This window comes from Dermacentor albipictus, chromosome 3 (assembly GCF_038994185.2).
Source record: "Dermacentor albipictus isolate Rhodes 1998 colony chromosome 3, USDA_Dalb.pri_finalv2, whole genome shotgun sequence".
In the NCBI taxonomy this organism is placed as follows: domain Eukaryota; kingdom Metazoa; phylum Arthropoda; class Arachnida; order Ixodida; family Ixodidae; genus Dermacentor; species Dermacentor albipictus.
The window spans coordinates 164,272,519-164,300,397 of NC_091823.1; the positions used below are offsets into that span (position 1 = coordinate 164,272,519).

The window sequence follows — 27,879 nt, forward strand, 5'->3', positions numbered from 1 at the left end:
CACATTTCATGGGGCATTGAGAGGAAGTGTTTAATGAATCTTTACAAGAGCCCAATTCGGCCACGATTGGACTATGGTGCCATGGCATATAACTTTGCCGCCCCGAGCGCGCTAAAGGCGCTAGGTCCTGTCCACCATCTATGTGTCCGCTTAGCCACTTGGGCTTTACTGAAAAATCCGATTGAAAGCCTCCACCCAAAAGGACATGAGTGCTCAGTCCACTTGCAGAGAACATACATCAGTCTCCCATATTTTCTGAGAATGCACTGTAATCACGAACATCCATGTTTTAATACCGTTACCAATATGACGTGTGCTACACTTTTCCGTAATCGTACCTCTGTAAGACAGCCTTTCTCGCGGCGTGCGAGGGAGTTTATCGATGAAATGCATGTCCCACTCCTCGAGCACCGCTTAATGCATCCAACCGAGCTGTTACCTCCTTGGGAGCGGCAGGTGGCAGATCGTGACATCTCCTTTTGGAAGTTACAAAGCACGCTCTAAAGGTCGAAATCTGAATTCCTTTTCTAGAACTTCATTACAAGCTCTCGTGCACAGAGTTCTACACAGATGCTTCCTAGTCACATGGGGGTTGTCCTATGCAGCCGTCGGTCTGTCCTCGGAATCCGATGTACTGCATCCGGAAACAAGTATTTTTACGCCCGAAGCCTCCTTAATATTGCCGGCTGTGATGTATACAAGAAAATCAAAACTCCAAAAAGCATTTATATATACAGACTACCTAAGCGTCGTGAAGGCCTTGATGTCACTCTGAGGGCGCAAAAATGCAGTCCTTACTGAGCTCTATTCCTACCTGTGTAAAGCTTGTCTATCTTATCAGCATATCATTATATGCTGGGTGCCTGGCCATAGAGGGATTGAGGGTAACGTTCTGGCGGACCAGGTTGCATCGCATGCTGCTAATCCCACAGCTGCTGTCCGGGTAGCAGATTGGATGCCTTTCTTGCAAAAGAAACTTTGAAACCACTGGCACCACATGTGGGACGCAGAAACAAATATCAAGCTGCACGTGAAAAAGCCACAGTTGGGTTTCTGGCCCTCCGCAACAACATCACGGTGAACAGATGTCCTATTATGTCATCTCAAAATAGGACACACTTTTGGCACTCAATATTTTTCTAACCCGCCGTGGTTGCTCAGTGGCTATGGTGTTGGGCTGCTGAGCACGAGGTCGCGGGATCGAATCCCGGCCACGGCGGCCGCATTTCGATGGGGGCGAAATGCGAAAACACCCGTGTGCTTAGATTTAGGTGCACGTTAAAGAACCCCAGGTGGTCAAAATTTCCGGAGTCCTCCACTACGGCGTGCCTCATAATCAGAAAGTGGTTTTGGCACGTAAAACCCCAAATATTATTATTATTAATATTTTCTACTTACTGGAAATGAACCTCCAACTTGTGCAAGACGTGGTGAGAGGCTGACCGTCCTTCAAGTCTTCTTGGAATGCCGGGAGGCCGAAGCTGAGAGAAAGAAACATTTTCCTCTCGCATACCGCTATTGTGTCCCTCTTCACTCGGCTGTGATTCTTGGCCAAGAACCGCTCTTTAAGCCCAAGCAGTCCTCGGTTTCTTAATTGATGATATCCTACATGTTATAAGTCCTTTAATTTCGTAGCGCATCCTCTTTCCAGAGGACGCCATTGTCATGATTGTTTTATATAGCGCATGCCTCCAGACCAATGCGTTTCAAGGGCTCTAACGAGCAGTAGCGTTCCAGCCAATTTTAGAATCTGACATAATATATGCATCTTTTCATTATTTTGCAATGCATCTTAAGGCTCATCGGGTACGTCATATGTCATCTCCCTGATTTTATTACAGATAGATTTTACGCACTTTGGAGCGACCATTTTTGAGGCTCCTTTAGGCCACGTCACATCAACTTCATAGAATTCATAACAAAACTGTGAACTCATTACCGCGGGCATGGCCCTCTTTGGCCACACCGGGCCCTTGCTCCAATAAACACCACATGTTCATTCATTTTTTGTTATCCCTTCTATCACTGCCTGTCCATAGGTAAGCTACTCCAAGTCACCTCTTTTTGCTTTGCCATGTGCCGCTAATTCATAAATGCTCCTTACATGTCTCTTTTACCCTTTGCCACTTCAGACCTCGCCTAATTGGCATGGCTACGCCTTCGACTTTCCTTAACAGAGTCATTGGGTTGCAGTCCTGCTATAAGGAATTGTCAATAACGGGTGGATGCTTGAAATTCCGTAGATGTGTTTCTGTCAAGGCGTACACGCTGATCGCTTAGTCATTGAACTACGTTTGAATTTCCAACCATTTTTCCTGCTTGCTACTACCTTCATGCCTATGTAACAAATATGACCTTCTCATTTTTTATCCTCTGTGCGTCTTTTCCTAACTCTTGGTTGTCTAATTCTGCCCTTTACTGGTGTGTTGCTGCATTCAATACTTACTATTCCTCCATGATTGGCTGAGGTCCGTTTAAAAGAAAGCACAGCCCGCACTGCGATTCGATGTCCAACCTCTGCTGCTACATTTTCGCTTAAATATATCCCGTCACGCACAAAAGCGCCTTCGCGGCCTGCTCAGTGCACTTCTAGGTTGATATCAATGACCGTAAAATTGAATGCCCAAATTTCCCTGTTTACTGCAAGCACTGCCATTTCATTTGCATACCCATGCCTTTCAAACTGTGGCACCGTGCAGACTGCGAATTGTGCCTCATGTTGAAGTTCAAGTTCAAGTTCTAATATTATTCACATGAAGGCAAGTAGATTGGGTATGGTACTAAGGTGTGGCCCTATAACTCTCGTAGGAGCTGTGAAGGGGGCCCCTATGTTATATGCTGTTATATAAACGCTAGAGCGCGGGAGGAAATACAAACGATATGTGAGGCAGTAGTAATATGGTACATATTCATTGAGCAAGTGACGTGAGCATAAAAGAGCGAAGATTAATTTTGTAGCTGATAAACGGCTGTTGTGGTCTTAGATTTGTTGGTAATATATTCCACAGCTGCGATGCGGCAACCATGAATCTAAATGATCCATAATTAGTGCGTTATTTTGGAACAGTTAACGCTTTCGAGGTGACTGATCGTAATTGGTACGTGGTATTTTGACAATTTTTACTCAAGGACCTGATATAATTTTGTGCATGATGTTGTAAAGCAAAGTACTAACGTGGCAATCAATGCAGTGTTTCACAGGTAGTATACTAAGTGATGGGTACGCGAATGTGATTGAGTCTGACCTTTTTAGGAAGAAAATGCCTCGAAGCGCTGTATGTTGAGCTGAAATGATTGGAAATAAAGTGGTGGGGTAAGTGAGTACGCATATGGTAATGGCATATTATGCGAGTATATAAAGCTGACATGAAGCTTATGGAGTGTGTTGAAGCAAAAAATGTAACGTAATTTATACAGTATTGGGATTTTCTCATACATGGTTAGTGTAGTGTCATGGATATGTTTATGCCACTTTATTTGACTGTCGAGGAATACTGCTAAAATGTGTCTCGTTAACCCTTTGTAAATGAGAGGTATTGAAGTTTAATGATTGAGTGTTCGCAGGTCGGTGACCCCTTTGGCTATTATCTTCGCGACCCCTGGCCCTCGTCCTTGTAGTAGGTCGATCACTCTGCCCCTTATCACCACTAAATGCCTTTCCTTGATTTTGTCCCACGTGTGTTCCTTGCCTTTCGCTTGCACCTACCCTTAGTCGGTTTACCGGGAAGCGCGCTAATCTGCAATCGCTCGCCTGCTCCTATACCGTCTCTAATATGACCTGTTGTACTTTACGCACATTTGAATCGCCGACAAAAGCGAATCCCCGCTTTTCCTTCTGCTCGTCTGTGACAGCTGCACCTAGGGTCGCTGTGCACTTCCCACCTGCCTCATCCTCACTCTTCGTTTTGTTTCCTTCCACGGCCGGCAAGTCAGTAGTAGGCCTTTCGTGACCATCACTGACTTCTTCGCCACCGCTTTCCGACGTGGAGGTTTCGGCTTCCTTACCTGCTCTCGCTTGGTTGGCAGCCCCGTTCGCCATGATCGCATCGAAGGGTTCACCATTCGCTATACAGAATGGCGGCCCTCAGCTTCGTTTCTACGTTGGCTAGCTTCGACCTCCTTCCCTGGCTTTTGTTCGCTCTTGAGTTTCTTTCCTAGCTTTCGAACCCGTTTAGCTAGCTTATTATTCTCCTGCTCTACATGGGCTAGCCGCGACCCTAACACACACACACACATCATCCTACAAATAAAAGCAGCCCCGTTCGCTCCGCGTACCGAGTCAAACCGCGTTTCTTCCAACGCATAAGAGCGCTCGCGCTCAGAACCACACACGCGTCGGTTCCTCCTAGTATCGATATTGTCGCGTACTAACAAGGCGCAGTATAAGGTAACCGACCTTATGGGGAAAAAATGCAACTATTCGTTACCTGCCTATATCTAATCAAAGAGCCTTAGAAACTGAAGAGCATGAAGAACGATTTATTAAGATTGCTCGGATAACCTAACACTCCTGTAAACAAATGTGCTAAATATCAAATAAAAAAACTTCTCGCTTTGTCACGCTGCTACTGCTGCGCTGAGAAGGTTGCTCCACTCGGCAGGCGTGTATTTTAGGCACCTTGCGTCTATTAGTAATCCCGCGAACACAGGCAAATTGCCTCGAGCGGCCAGTCGCATGGCAATCTGGCGTGTATACGCGGGCTTCTTTCGCGTTCGGAAGAACACTTTCATGTAGCACGTCTTCAGCAACAGAAGGCTCTGTCGGGAGATTTTCAAGTTGCTCAACAATTTTCTCACTGACACTTTTCATGTAATTACAATATTTGATTAGTTTATTAATTAAGACCAATCATGGAATTAGGCGGAAAGCAAAGAACTCATCTGAGTATCTCCAAGCGGCGGTAAACAACATTACGGTGTTTCTCTCCAGCTACATGGCAGTTACATATTCATTGCGGAGCACTTTAGGGGCCCGGGATGTCGTCCGCCCAATATCGTTGGGCGTCACGAACCCTGGCTGATACGGAAACTAGTCAAGAGCCACAGCCTCTCTGAATAGACCATGCGAACAAAGAGCCGCTCTTTTCCGCCATGGATGCCGAACAGTTGGCATGGATCGAGCGACAGCAGGCGCTTGCTCGAGATTACATCAGATCTGAAATGGAATGACCACATAACGTACACTGTACATATGGCAATGAAAGAACTAGGATATTTAAGAAGAACCCTTAGTAAATCCTCTACAGAAATTAGACTGTGCGCGTACAAAACTTTCATTAGATCAATTCTAGAATATGCAGAAATTGTTTGGGATCCACACATAAAGTGCAATACAGTGAAACTTCACTTGAACGAACTTCAAGGGACCCCAGGGAAAAGTTTGTTAAAGTGGAAGTTCACTAAACTGAAATAAGCAAGCGTGCGACAGCTTGTTGTGGTTATGTAAAAACAAAAGAACTGGTGGTCAAATTGTTTATCAACGCATTTATTTGTCACTCTGCTCAAGTTCCCCTAATTAGCACTTTGCAAAGAACACTGTGATCTTCTGCTGCACTGTGAACTGAGTCACTGTCACTGCAGCAGCTGTGAACTGAGTCACTGTGTCTAAGCACTCGAGAACCTTTTCTGGCACAGCGAGTTGCTGGGCAGCAAAGGCTTTAACTTTTTCCAGGGCGATTAGTGCCTCTTTGGCAGATATATTTGGCCCTTCGTCATCACTGGTAGAATCTTCCTTGTCTTCGCCTTCTTCAGCTAATGCACTTGCTACAATATCTTCGGTAGTGAGCGCAGCGCACGTCTCCAACATGGTGTCACAGGCGGCATACTCCTCAAAAGACAAAGGGCTATCTGCACCTAGCCTTTTTGACAATTCCGGCCAGCCACCTGGCTCACTGTTCTCTTCATCAGTACCATGGTCCTCTGCTTCGAGACTGGTGTCCACAGCAGTCCAGTTTGCTGCATGCAGACCTGCTTTTTGCCAGCAATTCACTATCGTTGCTGGTTTCGCACTCCACGAAGCTCCTGTGAGCATTTCTGCTGGCTGCCACACATTAACCGCGTCAGGCTTCTACATTCTTAAATGTACCAGAATTCGCTGCACAAGCCGCTTCCTGTAGTGTAATTTTACATTCTTTATGATGCCTAGATCAAGAGGCTGCAGGATTGACGTGCAGTTGGGTGGCAGAAACTCGACTCTGATGTTACTGAGACGTGTGTCCACTAAGTGTGGTGAGCAATCGTCGAAAATTAACAAAATCTTGCGATTCTTTCTCACCGTCTCATTGTTCACGCCCACGATACACTTTGCGAACATATCACGCGACATCCAAGCCTTTGAGTTTTGCGTGTAATCACATCGGAGCGATGCAAGCCCTTTAAGGCACCTTGGGTGGGTGTAGAGACCGATGATTAAAGGTTTCATCTTATGCGTACCCGATGCGTTACAGCAAAACAATGCTGTGATCCTGACCATCGAGTGCTTTCCACCTTTGCACGTGTAGTCTTTGTAGCACATGGTTTTGTTAGGGAGCAGTTGGTAAAATACCCCGGTCTCATCCGCACTGTATAAATTGTCCGGGCTATAGTCTCTGACGACGTCGCGTAGTTTTTCTTCCCGCCATGTGCTTGAAGCAGCGGTGTCCGCGCTGCTGGCTTCACCGCAGACTTGCTTCCATATGATTCCGTAGCGCATCCGAAAGCGATGCAGCCATCCACTGCTTGCGTCAAATCCACTGACGTCGAAAAGCACGGCGCATTCCATGGCCTTCTCTTGAATCATGGGTCCTGAAACTGGAATGTTCCTTGATCGTAAATCCTGTACCCATGTGGCAAAAGCATTGTCGACTTTCATTAAATATCCAGTGCACAGTCTTTTGCGGGAGGGGCCGAGCTGCGCACTTTCCGATGCGGCCGCGATTGCTTGGCGCTGGCTCTTAATCGTAGACAGTGACGATGCAGGGATCCCAAATGCCTTTTCGATGTCAAGTTGACGGTGCCCGCAGTCCAGCCTACGTAAAATGTCCCGTTTTTCGTCGAGTATCAGGCGCTTTAGTTTGCCGCTCATGGTTAACTAGCACGCGCACACATCCTCGCGCCCAGGACGAATAGGCCTAGTACGGCTGAAGCTGTGGCTGGCTCTGGCTCTGGCTAGCTATGGCTGTGGAGCCAGCTAAACGCACCAAACTTGAAAAAAAACAGCAATGGTTTCGGCTGGCTACGGCTTAGGTAGCCAATCCAGTACAAAGCTAAACCGCTAAATGGCGGCGGTAAGCGGTAACGCAGTAATGGAGCGCAGTCAGCGTGGTTCTCAACGTAAAAAAGCGTGGCCAAAAGGGCGGTTTATACTTGTTGAAGTACTCAGTATGACCTAGGAGACATGGCATGGCGCCTCGGAAACTGTTCGTAGAAGTGAAATGCGCACTGCACTGAATTTCGTTAAACTGAACGGCGTTTGCATAGGGTTCAATGGCGACGGTGGGGGTTTTAAAGAAAGTTCGTACAACTGAATAATTCGTTTATATGAAGTTCGTTCAAGTGTATTTTACTGTATTACCAAACTTGAAAATGGCCAACGCAAATGCGCCAGGTTCACATATAATTGTTATAGTTGGAAAAAATCCCCATCAGCCCTTTTGCAAACAGCCATTTTAGCGACCCTACAGGTAAGACAACACCGGGAAAGACTAAAAATGTTCTACTTAATTTATCATAACCAGCTTGGAATAAACAAAAATGCATATTTTCATTCAATTACCCAGCGACAAACGCGTTCTTTCCACTCAAAGTAGGTGAACGAGTTCTTGTGCAGAATATGTGTGTTCAAAGCCTCATTTTTCCTGAGAACAATTCGCACGTGGAATGACCTACCCGCCAATGTGGTTGAGTGTTCGACGGTGTCTTCTTTCTTAAGTGTATTCTGCAAGAGCTAACAATACTTCACATTGTCATGGCATATTCTTTGTACTTCGCTTTGTATGGCTTATGTGGGTTCTTCTAACACCGTACTTGCTCGACCAAATGTACATTGTGTTCCTATATACTTTATTGTTACGTACCCCACTCCTGCCTAAAGCCTGACATCCAGGCTGGCAGTATGTAATAAACAAATAAATAAAGACAGCGACGTCGGAGGGCCGATTCGTCTGTGCAACAACGTGAAGCAGAAGCCAAGCGTCAGTGAAGAGAGGCAAATCCCCAGCTTCGTCAGGCAGCAGTCAAGGCTGTAACAGCGGAAGAAAGCGAATCCTGCTGTTAAAGCTCAGGAAGCTCAAGCGAAACGGCAGAAAAGGCAAGCTAACCCTAATTTGGTTAAATGTCTACAACAAGCTGCACGCAAACGTTACTAAATGTACTAAAGTTACAAAATTGAAATTTAAACTCAAGCTCAAGTGACGAAGGAAAAAAAATGGATAAAGATAAGAAAATAAAAGAACATATAATAGCAAAACATAGAACAAGAAAACCCAAACACAAGAAACAAAAGCGAAACACACAAAAACAAAAGCTAAACACAGAAATGTTATCAGAATAAAAATACTGAAAAACAAAAGCAAAACACAAACTGAAGACAAACACAAGGTACACAGAACAATAACACAAGGGAAACACTAGCCAATCACATCACTGCTCCGCATTTTCGACAGCTTTCACGTTGAGAAGAACCTCATTCATTTTTTTTAACCCTTGGTGCATGATAGACGGTACGCCCTGTATATTTCAGTTATAACTAAAAATTGTATAGATAATTTACTGATCAGCACCATTTTCTTGCAGAAGGTTGTAACCGCATGGTGTTGTTTTGTTACGCTTTGTTTATTTTTTCTGTGTTATTGCAGTCATGATATATTTTCCAGTTCCTGTCTTTATCTATGCAAAAGTAATGCCAAGCTTCTATAGGGCTTTTATTCAATTCCTTGTAGACAGGTTTTGTCTGCGCCCCTAACATTTTTGTGATGTAAAATATATTGGATTTGATTTTGTTTTAATCACTCTCTAGTAGATCGCCTGAGCGTTCACGCAACTTATTCTGAGGAGTTAAAAACATCTTTCATTGCTTTCCTTGTGCTCATTTGCTTTCTCTCGCCACCAGATGTCAGCAGTCACGGCATTTCAGGGAACACAAGTGTCGTCTATTAGAGGCTGCACTTAAGCGCTGAAACAGGAATGTGTAAACTACAATAGCGAAATCATTATGGTGCTGCTTTTGCATGCTCAGAAAGTCATTCCTACTGACGTGGCACATGAACAGTTATTATTCCGAAGCGTTTACTCCAATCAGAGTTTCAATAAGGTGCTTTTGGGAAGTTGGGTACTCGAGGAATCAAATTGTTATCACAATTACTTTGCGGCATGTTCAGTTGGGCATTTATATGCCTCTTCATTTCTTTTTCTTTTCAGATGCGAATTCGGACTTAAAGGTAAAAGCGGCGGATTTCTTCTTCTAAAGACTAATTCTGATGAAAAAGCAGTGGCCGTTGCAAGGGAGGACGGTTCAGAAAGCCTCTACTATGGAGACGGATCAGGCGGATATGGATATGGCCGTCAGTTTGTCTTCAGACTTCGAGCAGCTTACGACCGCGGCTTAGACAGACGTAGCGTTAAGGTATGTTTGTAAGTCTTTTTTTTAGTTTTCAAATGGTATAAGCATTCTACGAGCTCGTAAATTACAGGGCATTCAAATTTTGTTGCTCTTAACGTTATTTAGAGCACACCTGTGTTTGGGAAACACGCCAACGTGAAGTAAGGTGGCAGCTATGGTAAAGCTGAGCAAAATAATACGCGAGGTCCAGCGCGTAATATTTGAGCTTGCCATTCCCTGTCTTCAAACTGTGCTATCTGAATGGCGTATTATTTTCCCGACGGCTGTCAGCATAGAGCTCCTTTGCTTGATTAGAATATTGCCGGGAGTAGGTGATGCACTCTGAAGGAAAAAATACGGACTGAGTGCCCGTGAGTTGGCCGCCCCTCAAAAAGGGACAAAAATGAGCTGACGCTTTTCTTTCTTCAAGCGTGCGCACCGCAATCCTAGTACTGTTCTCCATCAATGTCAGTTTTCATTTCACTTGTTCTCTTCACCAGCTACAAAAGATAAAATTTCAGTGACATGCGTCAAAATCATCGTTGTGACGATATTATTTTATTTTCTAAGGCAGGGGCAAAATGTGCCCAGCCGCCTCGATATAATTTTCACGGTGCCCCTTCTTCGTTACGGCACCATGAAATTTCCATGCTAGGATGATCCGAACGTGCAAGAAAAATACATTTAGTGCACCATTGGTGAGAAAGTACATGCAGAGTCTAACTGAAGCAGCGAAATTAGCGTAACCACTTTATTTAAACGGCACCGAGAATTTTCGGTGTGTAGAAAAACACTCTGCAGAGGCATTCGGGAAAAGCCACTGACAAGCAACAACCGCACTAAAGGAGGATACAAGATTCCATGAAGTTTCTCCAGTGTCAAGAAAAATCAAAGTAAAGGACAGAATACGGAGCGGTGCTCAACACTGAACTCATCTAACCACAAGGCCTCGGTGCTCGTAAAGGCTGCCAGAAGGCCATAGGGTTGGCCAGAAAAGCAGTATAAATCGTAGGGGAAGAGTATTTATTTCAATTTTTCATTAGGATCACTATAAACGCCCAGAGGGCAAAATTGTAGCGTGGTTACATTACAAACAATATAAGCACAATACAACAGGAACATAAAACAAAACAAAAAGTGTCATTTATGGAGTAATCACTCGCGACAGTTTGCAGTAAAAAGGAACAACATAAAAAGCGTACATGGCGCAGCGTGGTAACTTAACAGTTCCACATCAACACTACGCATGATGCAAATGTCACTTAAGTAACACGGCAAATGCCTCACCGAACGCGATAACACAAGACGAGGTAAGTTCTTCACTCAGGTATTGTGCGCGGAAGAAAGATTATGCCTGGAACATTGCGCTGCAGCAGTCATTCCCTTTGATTTCTTTTTTTTTACTGTTATCATTCCTTTCAGAATAGACCAAAACTTAAATTTTTATTCATGATGGTGACATAAAACAACGTAAATATCAAGGAACGAGCATAGAAGAGACCTCCACAGCCCTGGCGTTCACCTGGAATCAGAGGGTGGGCGCACGCTTATCGTCGACACTGCGAGAAAAAAAAAATGTTCGTACTGGACACCTTTTCTTCTTCAAGAAGAAATACGGAAGGCGGGTTCACACGTTGCTCACCAAGTTTGTGAATTAGATCGATAATTTCCCTTGTCGTCCGTTCTCTTTGTATTTTATAGCGGAACGGTATTCCTCAAACAGAGTGCACTCCCGCTCGCCACAATGATGAGCTGCGTTGCCCCTCTTGCACTTTGCTGCATTGTACTTTGTGCTCTGATAATCTAAAGTTCTCAATTCGCACAGTTCCACCGATGCGCACTTTTCCACAGAAGAACGTTACGCAGTGCATAACATTCGCTAGACACAGTATGAACAGATTTTTGTTCTGAATAGTTACTAAGGGTCATGGTCTCTGAAAATCGAACGTGGCAAGAACAAATCGTTTCTTACAGGATAAGCTGAAGTGGCCCTCTTATGGCGAAACATTTAGATGAGGCTGTTGATTGCAGTCATTATTGCGCTTAGAGACAGTTCACAGCTTTGTGTATTGAGTCAAAGATTTGTGGTATTCTTTTCCACAAGGTAGGTAGTGTGTCGAAGGGAGCATTGGTAACTTTGGTGCGATTAACGCTAAAAACAGGCTTAGCCTTTCTGTGAGAAGCTTCATGAAGCTGCTTTTTGCTACCTGCGCACGACGTACGTGAGGTGGGAGCGCTGTTTTTACTTATAAAAACAAGGCGTGGGTATTCGGTCATGTTTTGCTCCCCTCGCAGTGAGCGCTTTGTTACTCGCCTGAAAGATTGTGATGTCTTTAAAATGTTTCCATTTGTTGACGATTATCTGGTTTTATGTGACCAAACCACTTTATTGTGGAACAATGACAATGCAAAACATAATAAGCATCCCTGAAGAGGTTTTTCTCAGCTGGAAATCACGCATGAACTTTGACTCAATGTAAACATTTCTGACGAACACACATGCTGGATATATAATCTGCGTACTAACAAACCTCTGTTTCAATATGACTCGGTACAATTAAGCTAGCTAAGAGAAATATCCCAAAAGTGGCTTTCCCTAATGCTTTCAGAAAATCCTGCCCCCATGTAATGACTATAACCGCCGTATTCACAAGCCAAACTTATACTTCTGACTCCAGTACTGGTCCTCCCTTTTACTTAACTCATACTTTTGTCGCAGTATTGATAAGTTGAGCATCCGCAAAGATTGCCTTGTAGCTTCCTCGCACGTAAGGTCGGCTGTACTTACCGCAATCATAATGGCCGACTACGACGACACGCTTGCCTAGTTCGCAGAGTTTCGTGCCCATGAAGAAAAAATCGCCCTCGCGTAGTCTTCTGGGGAATCTGCTGGACCCGGTGGATGTCGAGAACCACGTAAATCTAACCGCAAGGCACCTATTTTCGAAGCTGGCCGTGTTATGGCTGCTCGGACTGTTCCCCCTGCGTCCGAACGATGACGAACGTGAATTGAATATAATTGCGGGCTTTTATGTGCCCAAAGCACAATTTAATTATAACGCACGGTGTAGTCGGGGACTACGGATTCCTTTTACCACCTGGGGATGTTTGAGGTGCCCCCAATGCACGAGACACGGGCGTTTTTGCATTTCGCCCCTATCGAAATCCGGCCCCCACGGCCGGTATTTCATCCCGCGACTTCGTGCTTTGTTGCAGTGCAACAGCATAACCGCTAAGCGACCGCGATGGGTAACGACAAACGTGGCCTACCCGTACCTCCAATGCTTCAGCTGCTGGTCACCCACATTTCAAAATGAATTCTCGCAGATCTCAAGTCATACGCTTTCCCCACTTTTCATTCAAGTTTCTCAGCATTTCTTTTTGTAGTTCGTAGGTCCTAAGCCGCATGCTCTGTTTCGGCCTCCAAGTGCACCCAGTTTTTCTCTCAGGCAATTTACACCGCGTCACTTCTCTTGCTTTAAACGACGCGTCCTGGTGTATTTCTACACGAGATTGATCAGCATAATGCAATCGCCATCAGAAACATTGACGTTCTATTTATCCATCGAGAACACGCAGCGGGCGCGCGGTACTCAAAAAAAAAAGTACGCGCCGCACACAACATGGCTCAGTTGATAAAAAAAAAACCAGGGAACACAAAACACACGGCCGTCAAAAAGAAAAAAAACGAGAAAAAGCACAAGCACATGCATGAGGCACTCCAAATAGAAAATAAAATAACGAAAGAAACGCAGACCCCCCTACACACACCAGGCTCTCACAAAAAATTATAAACAGACATAACCCACTCAAAGAGCCGCGACTGTTAAAACACAAAAATCATGAGCCATTCTACTCTGTGAAGGTGGATGACCAGCGAAGCTGTTTAGCACACGGCACAGAGATGACACAATTTTGAACAAAGCTACGAACTCATTTATTCTCTTGATCGACGGTTGACGAAAGGTACGCACACACATTTACTGTCACTCGCGTGGACGATGGTACCGCTGCCTCGAGGAGCTGGAGGAAGCTATAGACATGCGTGACGTTTCGACGCTACCCCCACCACAGAACAGCGGAAGCAAAGGAAACTAGATACGTAAGCGCTTGGAACGCGGACAAAGAGAGGGCGGTGCTACTGTAGACACGGCTGACGCGGTTCGGCCTTTTGGGCTGGATCGGACCCTTCGTGCCCGGCGTCACATTTAACAGCACGGGGTCTCGCCAATCACATCGCGGCACCAGACGCTGGATGACAGAGTGCGCGCAGCGTCTCACCGCGTCTTCCGGGCCGTTCCACCAGCGCCTGCGCCCGACTTCGAACAGACCTATCTCTACGCCTCCGAATGTGGATCTGGGCACCTTCCCCTGTCTTCCAGCTCCCCGTGTGCCGAATTCCTCATAGGGCGTGCCCCTGCCTACAATTGAACTTGCGCCAGTCAACATAGCTGCCCTGTCCCCGCTGCCCGACGCTCCAGGTCCTGCTCTTGGGGCTAAGCCTGGCATAACAGGCAGCTCTGCGACTACTGACTTCGACCAGCTTGTTCAGGATGACCTCACCTCCGTCTCACCGGGCGCCGAGCCGGACACCGCCTCCATCTCGCCAGGCGTGTAACTGCACGTTATTACGTACCTACTCCGCGACCAGGACTCTGCGCAATGCTCGCTACTTCGCGAACCACCTACTCCAGACAGCTGGGAGCTTGCGATGACAATCTGGGTTGAGGCCGTCGCCCTCGTCATCACAGCAGTCAAGCTGATACCGATCACTTAGGATCACCCATAGCATCTCAGAAGCCCCCACAATACCATGGAGATTCAGCGTTTGTAACGGCGCAATGGGAGGCGTGCCGTCAGGCTAATCCTCGATGGCCCTACCCGATCGTTTCCCATTCTTCTGGCAACCCTGTTACCGTATTTCACGGAAACCTGTGCTTCAAGATCTGCCAGCACGACCGCGCTCCTCTATAGAGTGCCTGTTGCAGACGAGGTTAACCCGGATCCTTCCTCAGTGGAAATTTGCCTTCACGCTCCGGTGCTGTGAAGACACTGCACCTGGAGCAGGCCGCCTTACATACAATCATTGGAAGACGTTTGACCCGGAGGCGCACTTCCTGGCTGCTCTTTTTACCGTATACAGGCGTTGCTACCGCACTCCGGATGCTTGGCGTACTCGACAATGATCCTCATGCATAAAAGGGGCGACGACACGAATCGCTGTAGCAGGCAGCCTATCGCCTTCGGCGACACGACTGCTAAGCTATACTACTAATGTCTGACAGGCAGGTTCCAGGATTGGCTGGGAGCACATTCGATCCTCTCTCACTGCCTAAAGGGCTTCGTCCTTCACGACGGGGTACTTGAGAACACCTGCTTCCTTCAGGAGCGCTTAGAAAAGGCCCGCAGCGGTGGCGAAGACACCTGCCTCGCATTTCTTGATTTTAGTGCCTCTGGCTCGGTTGCTCACCAGGCTTTGCTGGACGCGCTCTAGGATATGAGAGCGGGTAACCACTTCGCCCACATAATCAACACTTTGTATACTGACAACCATACCCGAATGCTGGCTGGTGACCGGTCCAGCACGCCGATTGCCACCCAAGTGGGATACGTGGGGGCTGTCCTCTAAGAGGCCTCCTATTCAACCTTGTCATCGATACCGTGATTCGTGACCTCCAGGGCCGGCGAGCGCCGTCACAACATACTGGCCTATGCCGATTACCTCACCCAAGTCGCGGCAAGCCCGTCGTCAATTCAGGCCCGGATCGACAGAGTGGAGACGATCACTCAGTCAGTCTTCTGATGGCGGGTCTTGGGTTTTTCGCTCAACCCTACCAAGTAACGCTCCCTCCACCTGAGTGGCTCTCGTTCGGTCGGAACAAGGCCTTCGTCGTTTTCAATCACAGCTACCATCATCCCCTGCATGGCTGACTTCGATGCCGAGAAGTTCCTGGGACGTCCGGTCGGCTAACAGATACTCTCCGATGATATCGACATCGCAGACTAGGCGATCCATACGGGCATGGCGCTATTGCCTTCCATGCTGCCCCCCTGGCAGCGCCTGGATGCTGTCCGCAGATTTGTGTACCTGGCGCTAAATTTCATGATGACCTGCAGCAACCTCAGAAAGGACGCTCGCGCTGTCATGACGTAGCTCTGCGTCCGCTTCAGAAGAAGCCGTATCTCCCGGTAATTGTGTCGACCGAGTAGATTTTCCGCAGAACTTACTTGGTATGGCGGCAATTCCACTTGCTGCCGAGCTGAACTACGTATGCTGTGTTGAAACACATTTAATTTACTCACTACCAGCGACCTGGAGCTGCATGACACGGCGTCCGACGGTCTCCGCGAGATGGTCTCTAAGCGTCTTAGCCGGCCGGCAGAGCATCATGACGTGGTGTGTCCCCCAGCGGGTGCTCCTACGGGGCACGCGATGACCTTCAGGACACCTGAGTCACAGCTTCGCTCGATATGGACTGAGGCATGGAGGGCCTCGCGCCGCCTGGATGCTGTCTAGGAGCTGGACGCGGATGGAGTTTGGGTACCCTTAGGTGACCACACCCTTAACCCGAAACACGTAACCCACATCGGCATCGCGGGATTCAGCACTACGTGAAGAACCTAACCAGGGCAAGGTCCTGCAGTGCGTGGCCGCTGACTCCACCAGTTCGCACTTCACGTACACGGGTTCTTACACCCGGTTTGCGAACTAGTGGTTCATCCATACGGCCACGCTCAACCTCCATCTCCTCAACGGAACCTGCACGTCCTGTGTCACTGCATGACGAAGAGTGCGCTGTAGACGGCGTGCCACAACCACACCCTGTCGCGTCTCCGTGCGGCGTCCCGAGGTCGGTTCATCATCACATACGACAACCAGCCAATTGGAAATGCCAATCTTCGCTGTAACATCGATCGTCCTGGCCCGTGATGTGGAGGCAGTCATCTTATATGCCTTCTGTCCTTTGAACAACCGCTCGCAGGCCTTCACTGACACACGCCACGCTAAGGTCGCCAAGTGCGAGCATGCACGTCTCGATCTGCCATGGCGATATCAGCACGTGACGGTGCATGTAGTTCGCGCCGTAGGCTTGTGCTCTTAGGTCCCAGCCAACGACCTCGTGATGCGGCACATCTGTTCCCACTCCTACCTCAAGCTGAGCAAGCGCTTGGCCGTTAGCGACGTGATCTCCGCATCGCGGGAGATCTACTAGCGCAATGTCACTCACAGTTAGTGACCTACTGTTGGCACTTCAACTTCCCTGTATATATTTTTTCATTACCCTTCTTCTCTTGCAAACTGTCACACTTTTGTCCCTGTTTCTAGGGTTTTAAACATGCAAGTAAAATTTGTTCTTACCCTTGTGCGTGGGACCTCCTTCGGTCACTGGCGTGACTTGAGTAGTTCAAGGGTGTGTTACAGATCCCGGTACCCACTCACCTATGTCCACAAAGGTATTCGCCGTCGCGCTTGGACCCTTTGTGCACTATCTTGAAAATCGCTCCACTGTTTGTGCACACGAAAAATGCATGGAAGCCTAGCCATTAAGAGCGTAGCTGTAAGATAACAAGACAAACCACGCACGCGAGGTTCGCGATGCACGCACGGCACTCGCAGAATCACCACTATATATAGTGACGGCCACAGGGTAGCAGCGGCTGTCACTTGTGGACAGAGAAAAAACGATGAGTAGACAATCTTAGCAAACATCCTTTCGCTTACTACGCAGTTGTTTCTTTCTAAAGGCTGCACCACTTCCTTTTCATGTTGCGCCATGGTTGCGATCATTCATTTGCGCCTAAATTGATTACAGAATTACGCCCTTCAAGCCCAATTTTTATCACACTTGCTCACCCGAAAAAGTGATACTTTCATACTGGGTTATTTGGGGGTTAACTCCATCTTTCTCAAACATCTACTTTTATCGTACTTTTAAATGTTGTCATTACGAGAAACTTAGGTATTAGGTAAGTTTGAACAGAGAAGCATGCCACTTTAGAGACGCGGTATATGTCCAGCATTTGCAAGCTTCCGTACTTGATGGTTTGCTGAGACATGAACACAGACACAATCATGTAAAAGCGAGGAAGAAGAAGAAGACCGCGTGTGCAGGATGAACTCCGAATGGGCTCCGGCTCTTGGAACACCTCACAGCTGATCTTTTGTTTCCACAACATGCTTACCACCACCAGTCGACGGATCTTAACGGGTGAAATCTTTTGAGACCAAGATCTCCCAGATCCGGTAAGACCCCGGCCCTTGGACATTTCGAGGCGACCAGGCCGCAGCGCTAGGCCTAACGTAGGCGCCACGATTACGGTTTGACAACATCGCGTGCCGCCGATGCCCACTGCACTGCTACCGTGACGATGGCTGCCCGATACCACCTGCCTGCTGCAGCAATGGACGAAACCACAACAGCCGCCGCTATGGATCAAGAACCGACTCAAGACAATGAAGACGGGACTTGGTTTCTCGTGGCCCGAAAGCGCAAGAAACAGGTCCACGCTACGTCGAGCTTGCCACCCAACACCGAACCCGCACAGCAGGACCAGCTACATCTGACATTGCGCAATAAGAGCTCGCAGCTGCCCCCGCTACCGATCGACGACTTGAAAGTGGTCTTCCGACCGAGAGATGGGCTGAATTCCGGTGAGTGGCCGCAGCACTCTATAGCCAGAGATATAGGCACAGCGGCTCAATTAAACGAGAGCACGCTCCACCAGCTAACCCTCCGCGAACGCCAAGAGCAGAACGTCGCAGTGGTCAGCACCCCGGACGAAGAGCTAGCGGCAAGACTGCAGTTGATCAGGTCTATATGGCTGGAAAACAAGCAGTACGAGGTTCAGGCCTATGTGGCTGCTCCGGATGCTTCCTGCAAAGGAGTCATCTCCGGCATAGAAAAGAACACAACGCCAACAACTCTGATGACAAATATCCGATCACCGATGGCTCAGGTCCTGCATGCAAGAATGATAGGAAATTCAGCCACGGCAATCATCACGTTTTCTGGCATTCGGGTTCCCCGGTATTACCATTACTATTACTTACTACTTTTCTATTATTATTACTACTATTACGGAGCAGAATACCGGTGCTACATTCGTAAGCCCCGACAGCAGCTGCGCAGCGTGTGCCTCTCCACGGGTCATCGAGCGGATGTTTGCCCAACCCCGGATAAACCCCGGTGTGCTGCGTGCGGAACTTCCAACCCCTCCGAAGGACATGATTGCAAGCTGAAATGTTTTCATTGTGGTGGTGAGCACCCCGCCACGGACTCTCGATGTCCCGTAAGGCAATGCAAACCCTTTAACAAGAGCCACGTGTTCAGCGAGCAGCAGAAAATGGCGGAGCAATTACTCCAGCACGACAAAAAGTCCCGCAAGGTAACGGCATTCAGCGGTGCGGCAACTGCGACTACTGATGCAATATGTGGTCGCCCTCACTACCGATCCCGGGTACACAGCCAGTCCCAAAGTCGCAGTAGGTCCAGGGTCCGCAGGCCGTCCGAGGCACAGAAGCAACCACGTGGTCGAAGCCGATCTGCGAGCCGCAGCCTGACGTAACAGAAACAGCCACCGAAGGAACCTCAGGCCGCGTGGACGAAAACGCCCGACCATCACACCAGGAAGGCGACAGCGGTGAGTTGGTCAGCGCAGTTTCTCCCTCTTTCCTCCTCCCTTCCTTCGCCTCCGTTCGCACAGTAAACAAACAAACAGAACGAACTCTCTCCCGCAGCGACACTTTCGCTCACCCAGACACACACACTCGCACCTGAGAAACTCCCTCAAAATCCCTGCACCAAACAAGAAGTGTGCGAAATGATAGAGAAAATGGCGACTGTTTTAAGAGCGGAGATGCAACAAATGAAGGAAGAGATCATGGCTGATGTCAAGCACATGCTACAACAGGTCATACAACAAGCCATTACTGACATGAAACAATTCATCCGTGCAACTTTAGCTCAACTTTCAGCCATCAAAACTACTCACTTCCACATGACACTAATTCCACTAGAGAACCAAGAAGGTCACACCCTTATACCCGTCCGGATCATACAACAACACCTGCCCTCACCAGCGAGGCGGTATCAACCAGTCATGGCCAGCAAACCTAAGAGGTGCACTGCCACCACCTTCCGGTTGTGGCAATGGAATTGTAGAGGGTACCAAAGGAAGAAGGGTTCCCTCACACAGTTCCTAGCCACACGTCCTCACCCAGCAGACGTTATAGCACTTCAAGAAGTACATTGCACTCCCACACTCACTGGATACAATGCATACACCGACAAGCATGGCACAACCAAACAACCACTAGCTGCCACCCTTGTGTCCAAACAAATCGCAGTGATCGAGCGCATGCTCGACAGCTCCCACATTCCGCATGTGCTCTTGGAAATTGTACCTACGGATCGATATGAAACCAGCTTGTTTTTACTTAATATCTAAAGTGCACCCAAATCGCGACGAGACGACTTCGGACAACTTTTTTCGGCCGCCAGTAAACAAGCCAAAAAATTTATTATTCTGGGAGATTTCAATGCGTCCCACCCAGCCTGGGGGTACCAAACAGAAACTCTAAAAGGCCGCCGTCTAACCCCACGCCATGAACCTTCATCAATTCACTCGGCTGACAGAACCTGACACACCAACCAGAATGGGCAACAGAGTAAGCAGTGATACCTGCCCTGACCTAACAATGGTCAAGGGGTTGAGTCAATGCTACCAGAACAACCTAATGGAGAATCTGGGCAGTGACCACAGCATTCTAGCCACAGAAGACCAACTGCTGGCCATACGCGCCCCAGCACGTTGAATTAAAATAACGAACTGGGACCCAGCGCAACAGAACCAAATCTGAGCAACACGACCCGCCATCTTTACGCGAGTGGACACAACAGCTACAAGCAGATTTTAAAGCAGCCACTGAGCAACTTACTGCAACAACGGAGACACCGGATGTGGACAGACATCTGCTCCATCTCTGAGATGCTCGAAGAGGCTTGACCAAATGATCGAAGAGGCAGAGGCACAACTGTAGGCTGAAACAAAGAATCGCCCGGATTACAGCAGAGGCTGAAGAATACGCCGCCAGCCTCACTAATAGCAATTGGCACAACCTCTGCGACCGCCTTAATGGCACACCAAGTAGTTCAAAAACGTGGCCACTCCTCAGAGCACTACACAACCCAACGCACACAAAAGCGCACACAACGAACACAGTCCGCACTGTCATCCACAAAGAACAAATAAATGATGACGCACTCCTCCAAACACTGCAACAGAGATACGTTGCTACAGGCCACTGACCGGAGTACAAAGACTATCTACACGAGGAAGATACTCAATTGAACGGCGATATTACAGAGACAGAAGTGAGGACAGCCCTACACGGCATAAGACGAAACACGGCGCCCGGAGCAGACGGCATTCACTATGCACTGCTACGCAACCTCAACAACCAGGCCATACGGCAACTCACTGCATACTACAACGGCAATTGGCAAAACGGAACGCTTCCACAGGAATGGCGACACGCCAATATCACCTTAATTCCGAAACCTGGGAAACCGCTCTCGCTCCAAAATCTCAGACCCTTATCCCTGACTTCGTGTATTGGCAAACGCTTCGAGCACGTAGTTCTAAATCACCTGCAGCCTCACCACGAAGTGAAACCAATTCTTCCCCAATACCTTATTCGGCTATCGACCAGGTCTGTCTGCGCAGGACATACTCCTACAACTTAAGGAGGATGTTGTGGATAGTCCAAGTAAACCTCAAACAAGAGCCATTCTGGCGTTGGACCTCAAAGAAGCCTTCGATAACGTCTCACCAGACCTCATTTTAAACAACCTTGCATTCTCCCGATGCGGAAAGCGCATCAATGACTATGTCCGATACTTTTTATATGACCGAACAGCCACCATCGGCCCAGGTGATATTCGGTCGGATATCATAAAACTTTCCGGCAGAAGGACTCCCCAGGGTTCGGTTCTCTCACCCACTCTGTTCAACGTGGCGATGGCAAAGCTACCACCGCTCCTCGACAAACTTCCGAACGTACAGCTTAAATTGAGGACGACGCAACGAGCTATAGAAAGAAGAATAATAGGTGTAACGTTAAGGGAGAAGAAAAAAGCAGATTGGTTGAGGGAGCAAACGCGAGGTAATGATATCTTAGTTGAAATTAAGAAAAAGAAATAGGCACGCCCTGTACGCCGATGATATTACAATCTGGGTGACCACAGGGTCAGACAGCGCCATTCAAGACGCCCTACAGGAAGCCGTAAATATAGTTCAAGAGTATGCCACAGCAGGAGGACTTACATGCTCAGCTGACAAGTCGGAGCTCCTGCTTGTATTCAAAAAACAGAACAAGGCCGATATTCCACCAGCTATCACATTGCATCTCAATGGCAACGTTATTCCAAGGATAGACAGACTACGTGTACTAGGCCTTCACATAAAACACAACGGGAAGGCCACGCATACCCTACACGTGCTCCACCAACAACTTACCCAAATACCGTACATGATAAAGCGCATTACAAACCGCCGACAAGGACTGAAAGAAAAAGACGTACTCCGAATTGTGCAAGCACTCATAATTAGTTGATTAACCTACCACCTCCCTTATAATAATCTGACTCAGACTGAGATGCACCAGATGGACACCCTCCTCCGTACGGCACTAAAGACAGCGCTGGGACTACCCGAACATGCGTCTATGCAGCTCCTACTACGACTGGGAGTGCACAACACCATCCGCGAACTAGTGAAGGTCATCTTAACAGCCAATTGCAACGTCTGCAACGAACAATGCAAGGGTGCCACATTCTATCCCGGCTAAGATACCAAATACCAAGAAAACCACAACAGGAAAGCCGTACACTTCTTCCGCTTAGCATTCGCAACAAAATTCACGTGGCCCCAATTCCCCGGAATATGCACCCTAACTGTCATAAAGGTCGACGAAAGGCAAGAGCACAAGCCTTGGCTCGCCTATTTGGCGATGACGCATCAAACACTCCAGTTCTATACACCGACGTGGCCCGCTACCCACAGAAACGTGCCCTATGTCTAGTCGTACTAGATAGAGCAGACATTCTGAGAGCTTCAGCCACGCTCAACACTGTGGACAGTGGCACGGCGGAAGAGGCTGCTATTGTCCTAGCCATCGCACACGCTTCAACCATGCCGGCGCCGGATGGACCTATCACCGTAGTCACTGATTCTCAGACCGTCCGCAGGACTTTGGCACAAGGGAGGGTGACACCCTACACACACCGCAGCCTTACATAATTACACCCCACAGCGTTACACAGGATGCGTATCGTCTGGACACCTGGACACGCCTCTCTCCATGGTAATGAACGCACTAACGCGGTGGCCCGAGAGTTCGCTAACCGGGCGCCATTGGAAGAGCTGTCCAACCCAGACGACACACCGACAGAACCACTTAACTACACTGAAACTCTACAATGTTGCAGAGATACCAGGAGACACTTCCCTCCACCACATAATTCCCTTAATCAAGAAGATGCCGTCGCGTGGCGACAGCTTCAAACTAAATCATTTCCCTGCCTCTTTTATCTTCACATCTTCCACCCCGTACAATATCCATCATACTGTCCCTATTGTGGAGCAAAGCCCACAGGATATCATTGCACCTGGGAGTGCCCGCACCCTCCGGGCTGCTCCCCCATTCCTTCACCTGCACCTTCCTCCTGGGAGACTGCGCTGACCAGCTCAGACCCGCAAAAGCAGCGACGGCTGACCCGGCGGGCACGTGGAGTGGCGCGAACCAATGGTGCCCTAAACTAAGGGCTCCACAATGTGAGGAAGTCGGCCAATCTCATGAAAATAAATGTTCCTCTCTCTCTCAATCTCTGTCTTTCTCTAGAAGCGAGTCAGGACTGAAGCCCAAAACGACTATGATGCTTTATATTGTTAAGGATGGATGAACGAAGAGAGGAAGAAGAAGATCGCGAGACGCTGGCTGCTTCGGGTTGTTGCCGGTCAGCCATCTTGTCTACGCTGACTCATCCTGTATATATATTGTAAATACAGCCTTTATATACTCCTAACATTTCCGTAACATATTGGTGGGAGGTGCGGGGTACCACGGCTGCAAACGGAGCTCCGCAGTAGACGTCGCATCACCGTCCGCACCATGAGTGACGGTGAGCACGCGGGATCAACGTCGTTGCCGCCTCCCACGTCACGGTCGCCGCCTACTCGCTGTCGCCTTCGGTTGTGGTTGTGCAACCCAGGGATACTTGAACTTTCTGTGGGACCGATGGCACCGATGTTGAAGAGTGGGTGGCTATGTGCGAACGCGTGAGTGGAATCGACAGATGGTACCCTACGTTTATGCTAGCCAACTTGTTCTACCTACGAGGCACGGCAAAGGTGTGCTATGACCATGAAGAGGACCACATCAGCTGGGACCGATGCAAAGAGAATTTGACAGAGTTGTTTGGCAAAGCAGCCGGCCGTAAGATTGCCGCAAAGCAAGAACTGGCCTCCCATGCGTAATTCCCCACGGAGTGTACGTGCTGGCACTTTGTCGTAATGCCGATGGCGACATGACAGTAGCTGAAAAGGTCTAGCACGTGCTTAAGGGCATTGCTAACGATGCCTTTAATCTGCTCATGTGAAAAGCTTTTCGACATTTGATGCCATCATTAAAGAGTGCCGACAATTCTAGCAGGCAGAAAGCCGACGCGTCCTGCTACCATTGGCCAGACTTCCCAATACTGCCACAACGTCGACGTGTGAAGATAAACCCGCACAGCAGCATGCGCCGCCATCAGAGGACGTGGTGCGAATCGTTCGACGTGAACTGGATGCGATGGCGCCCGCAGCTTTCTGTACGCGTAGCCCTAATGGTGCCACTTTTTCGGTTCCCTTCGTACAAGCCATCGTTCCCCAGGAACTTGAAAATGTTGGATTACATTCTGTCTAGGCTGTCGGCAATCTCAGAGCTACTGAACGCCCTTCTACTATTTTCGCTCCACCCCGACGCTTCTCTCCGCGTTATGGCGACCCGACTTAGTGGAGAACTGCCAAAGACCAGCCTATATGTTTCACCTGTGGCCGCATTGGTCATGTCGCCCAATACTGTCGCGACTTGTGGCCCTCAACGCCTCGCATGCCGACCAACCTGAGCCGCTTTGATAGAAATGCCAGCAATGTTTCGCCCATCGCCGAGTCTAACAGCGCCAACAACTCTGCTAGGAACACGTGGTACAGCCGCTCACCATTGCCGCGCGCACACCAGTCTCGTTTACCGCAAACACGTCGCCCATCTTCCCATTCGTTGCAGCCACGTCGCCTTTCATCCCCTGTGGCGTTTGGCCGCACCCTTTCGGAAAACTAAGAAATGCAGCCCTCGGAGGTGGTGCTGCATTGCCTACTACCACAGCAAGTCCTCTGTCTGTACCCACAAGGAGAAGTTTCATTGACGTTAAAATAAACAGTGTACCTGTCCAAGCACTCTTCGAGACTGGAGCCCACGTATCTGTGATGAGGGCTAGCCTACGTAGATGCTTAAAGAAGGTCCTCACACCAGCAGCTGCCCGATTTCTCCGTGTGGCCGACGGCGGCGTGCTGGTTGTTCTTAAAATGTGTAGTGCGCGTTTAATTATAGCTGGACGCCCTACTTCTGTTCTCTTTGCTGTGATCGACAACTGCCCTGGCGACGTTATCCTTCGATGGGACTTTTTATCCACTCATTCTGCTGTCATCGACTGCCCCACCGGCGTTTTTCAGTTGGAACTGCCTCAACTCGCCGATGCTCCGAGCACCGCCCCACCGCACTTGTGCTCGCTTCACGATGTGCGTATGTCACCCGAGGCAGTTACGTGACTTTGACCGCTCAGCCACAGCTTCCTGACGGTGAATATGTGCTTCGCCCTACCATCGACGTGCTTTTGAACCGGAACGTTGCTGCTCCGCATGCGTTGGTCACGGTTACTAACGACGTCGTTCTACCGTTTCTGAATTTCAGCCTGTGCCCTCAAGTAATTGCGGCCGGCATGTTCTTGGCCAGCGTTTCTAGTGGTTTCGAATTTGACATTGAGAGTCTGAATGACGAGATTGACTTATTAGCGCCAATTGCAGCTCACAGCTATGGTTGCTCAACAGATTACTTCACGAAAATGGTTGCACCTGACGTCACTTCTGCACAGGCCAAGGACATACGTCACCTGCTTGAATCGTACAGTGACATCTTTGATTTCGGTGACAGGCCTTAAGGCCAAACATCTGTCGTTCACCGTTTAAACACTGGAGACATGAATCCTATTCACCGGCGTCCCTATCGGGTATCGCATGCTGAACGTCGAGTCATGCAATCAGAAGTGGGCAAAATGCTCTGCAAAGGGGCCATCGAGCTTCGCCTGTCGCCCTTGTGAAAAAGAAAGATTGTACCTGCCGTTTTTGCGTCGATTATCGCCACTTAAACAAGATGACGCGTAAAGATGTCCACCCACTACCACGCTTCAATGGCGCCTTGGACTACTTGCACGGAGCTATATACTTCTCGTCCATCAATCTTCGATCCGGCTACTGGCAGATTTCAGTTGATGAAATGGCCCGCCAGAAGACGGCCTTTATCACGCCGGGTGGCTTATATCAGCTCAAAGTCATGCCCTTTGGCCTATGAAATGCTCCTGCGACATTTGAACGTATGCTGGGCTCACTGCTGCGAGGCTACAAATGCACCTCCTGTCTTTGTTACCTTGACGATGTTATTGTTTTTCTCCCACGTTCGGCAGCCACCTTACCCGGCTCGTTGCAATTCTTGCGGTCTTTCGAAAAGCCAGCCTTCAACTGAACTCCACGAAATGTCAATTCGGCCGCCGTCAGATTAGTGTTGAGACACCTCGTTGACGCATCCGGTGTCCACCCAGATACGGCAAATGTTCGCGCCATACGCAGTTGCCCTGTGCCACGTTCTGCTCCTGACGTGCACTGCTTCGTCGGCCTGTGTTCTTACTCTCGCCGTTTCGTCAAAAACTTCGCCGACGTGGCTCGGCCTTTGACAAATCTTCTAAAGAAGAACAGCCCATTTCTCATGGGGCCCGGAGCACGCTCACGCGTTCGACGTTGTCATCGGGTTTCTGACCAGCCCTCCCATACTTGCCCACTTTGATCCATCTGCGCCGACCGAAGTCCACACTAATGCAAGCGGCCACGGGATCGGCGCTGTTATCGCCCAAGAGCAGAATCGTACCGAGTGCGTGATAGCTTACGCCAGCCGCCTACTGTCACCTACGGAGGGAAATTACTCCATCACGGAGTGGGAGTGCTTGGCTTTAGTTTGGGCTGTCGCCAAGTTCCGGCCCTATTTTTAAGGCCGCACATTCTTGGTCGTTGCAGACCACCACGCCCTCTGCTGGCTGTTTTCCCTCCGGGACCCCACAGGACGGCTTGGTCGCTGAGCTTTGCGGCTCCAAGAATTTTCATTTGTTGTCAACTATAAGTCTGGACGTCTGCACAAGGACGCTGACTGCTTCTCGCATCACGCCGTGGATCCCCCTGATCCTGTTGCGCATAATGCGGTGACCGGCGTGATGGCTTTGACTGACATGACCGACATGTGCGCTGAACAACAACGCGACGCATCCTTAAAGTCCATCATCGCCGGAGTGCAATCTGGCAGCACCGAATGCACGTGCCGCATGTTCGTGCTGCACGACGGCAACCTCTACCACCGCAATATCAACCCTGACGGCCCCGAGTTGCTCCTTTTCCTTCCTCGTCATCTGTGATCGGTCGTTCTCGAAAAACTTCACGATGCACTGATGGCGGGACACCTTGGAGCTTTGCGTACATACGACCGCGTACGAAGTCGGTTCTTCTGACCGGGTCTCTATCGCTCTGTGCGCCGTTATGCCGCAACTTGCGAATTCTGTCAGTGCCGGAAGAAACCTCCGCTTCCACCTGTCGGACGACTCCATCCAATTGAAGCTCCCTCTGAACCGTTCTTTCGCGTAGGCCTTGACCTGCTTGGCCCTTTTCCGACGAAGACTAGAGGGAATAAGTGGATCGCCGTCGCTGCTGATTACGCGACACGCTACGCGATAACAAAGATGTTGCCGACTAGTTGCACATCAGACGTCGCGGATTTTCTCCTCCACGACGTCATTCTCCACCACGGTGCACCTCGATAGTTACTTACAGACCGCGGCTGCTCGTTCTTGTGTCGAGTTGTCGACGATCTCCTCCGCTCTTGTGCCACTGAGCACAAGCTGTCCACTGCCTACCACCCACAAACGAACGGTCTTACGGAACGT

The 27,879-nt window shown here is 48.9% G+C and overlaps 1 protein-coding gene and 1 long non-coding RNA gene across 3 annotated transcripts in view; one reads left to right on the top strand and one right to left on the bottom strand.

Moving 5' to 3' along the window:
• The window catches only part of LOC135905160 (uncharacterized), a 250,165-nt gene that overhangs the window by 98,747 nt on the left and 123,539 nt on the right, over positions 1 to 27,879 (top strand). Inside the window, exon 3 of the mRNA XM_065436178.2 lies at positions 9,397 to 9,601. Coding sequence (XP_065292250.1) covers positions 9,397 to 9,601 — 205 coding nt within the window. The remainder of the gene's footprint in view (positions 1 to 9,396; positions 9,602 to 27,879) is intronic.
• Positions 4,483 to 27,879, bottom strand: part of LOC135905161 (uncharacterized) — a 28,304-nt gene continuing 4,907 nt past the window's right edge. Inside the window, exons 2-4 of one of the 2 annotated variants that reach the window (XR_010565337.2) lie at positions 20,517 to 20,619; positions 8,055 to 8,219; positions 4,483 to 5,155 (exon numbers count right to left, since the gene is read on the bottom strand). This is a non-coding gene — a long non-coding RNA (uncharacterized lncRNA). Of the gene's footprint in view, positions 5,156 to 5,497; positions 6,790 to 8,054; positions 8,220 to 20,516; positions 20,620 to 27,879 lie in introns of those variants that run through there. The other variant, XR_010565338.2, reaches the window with a different exon arrangement.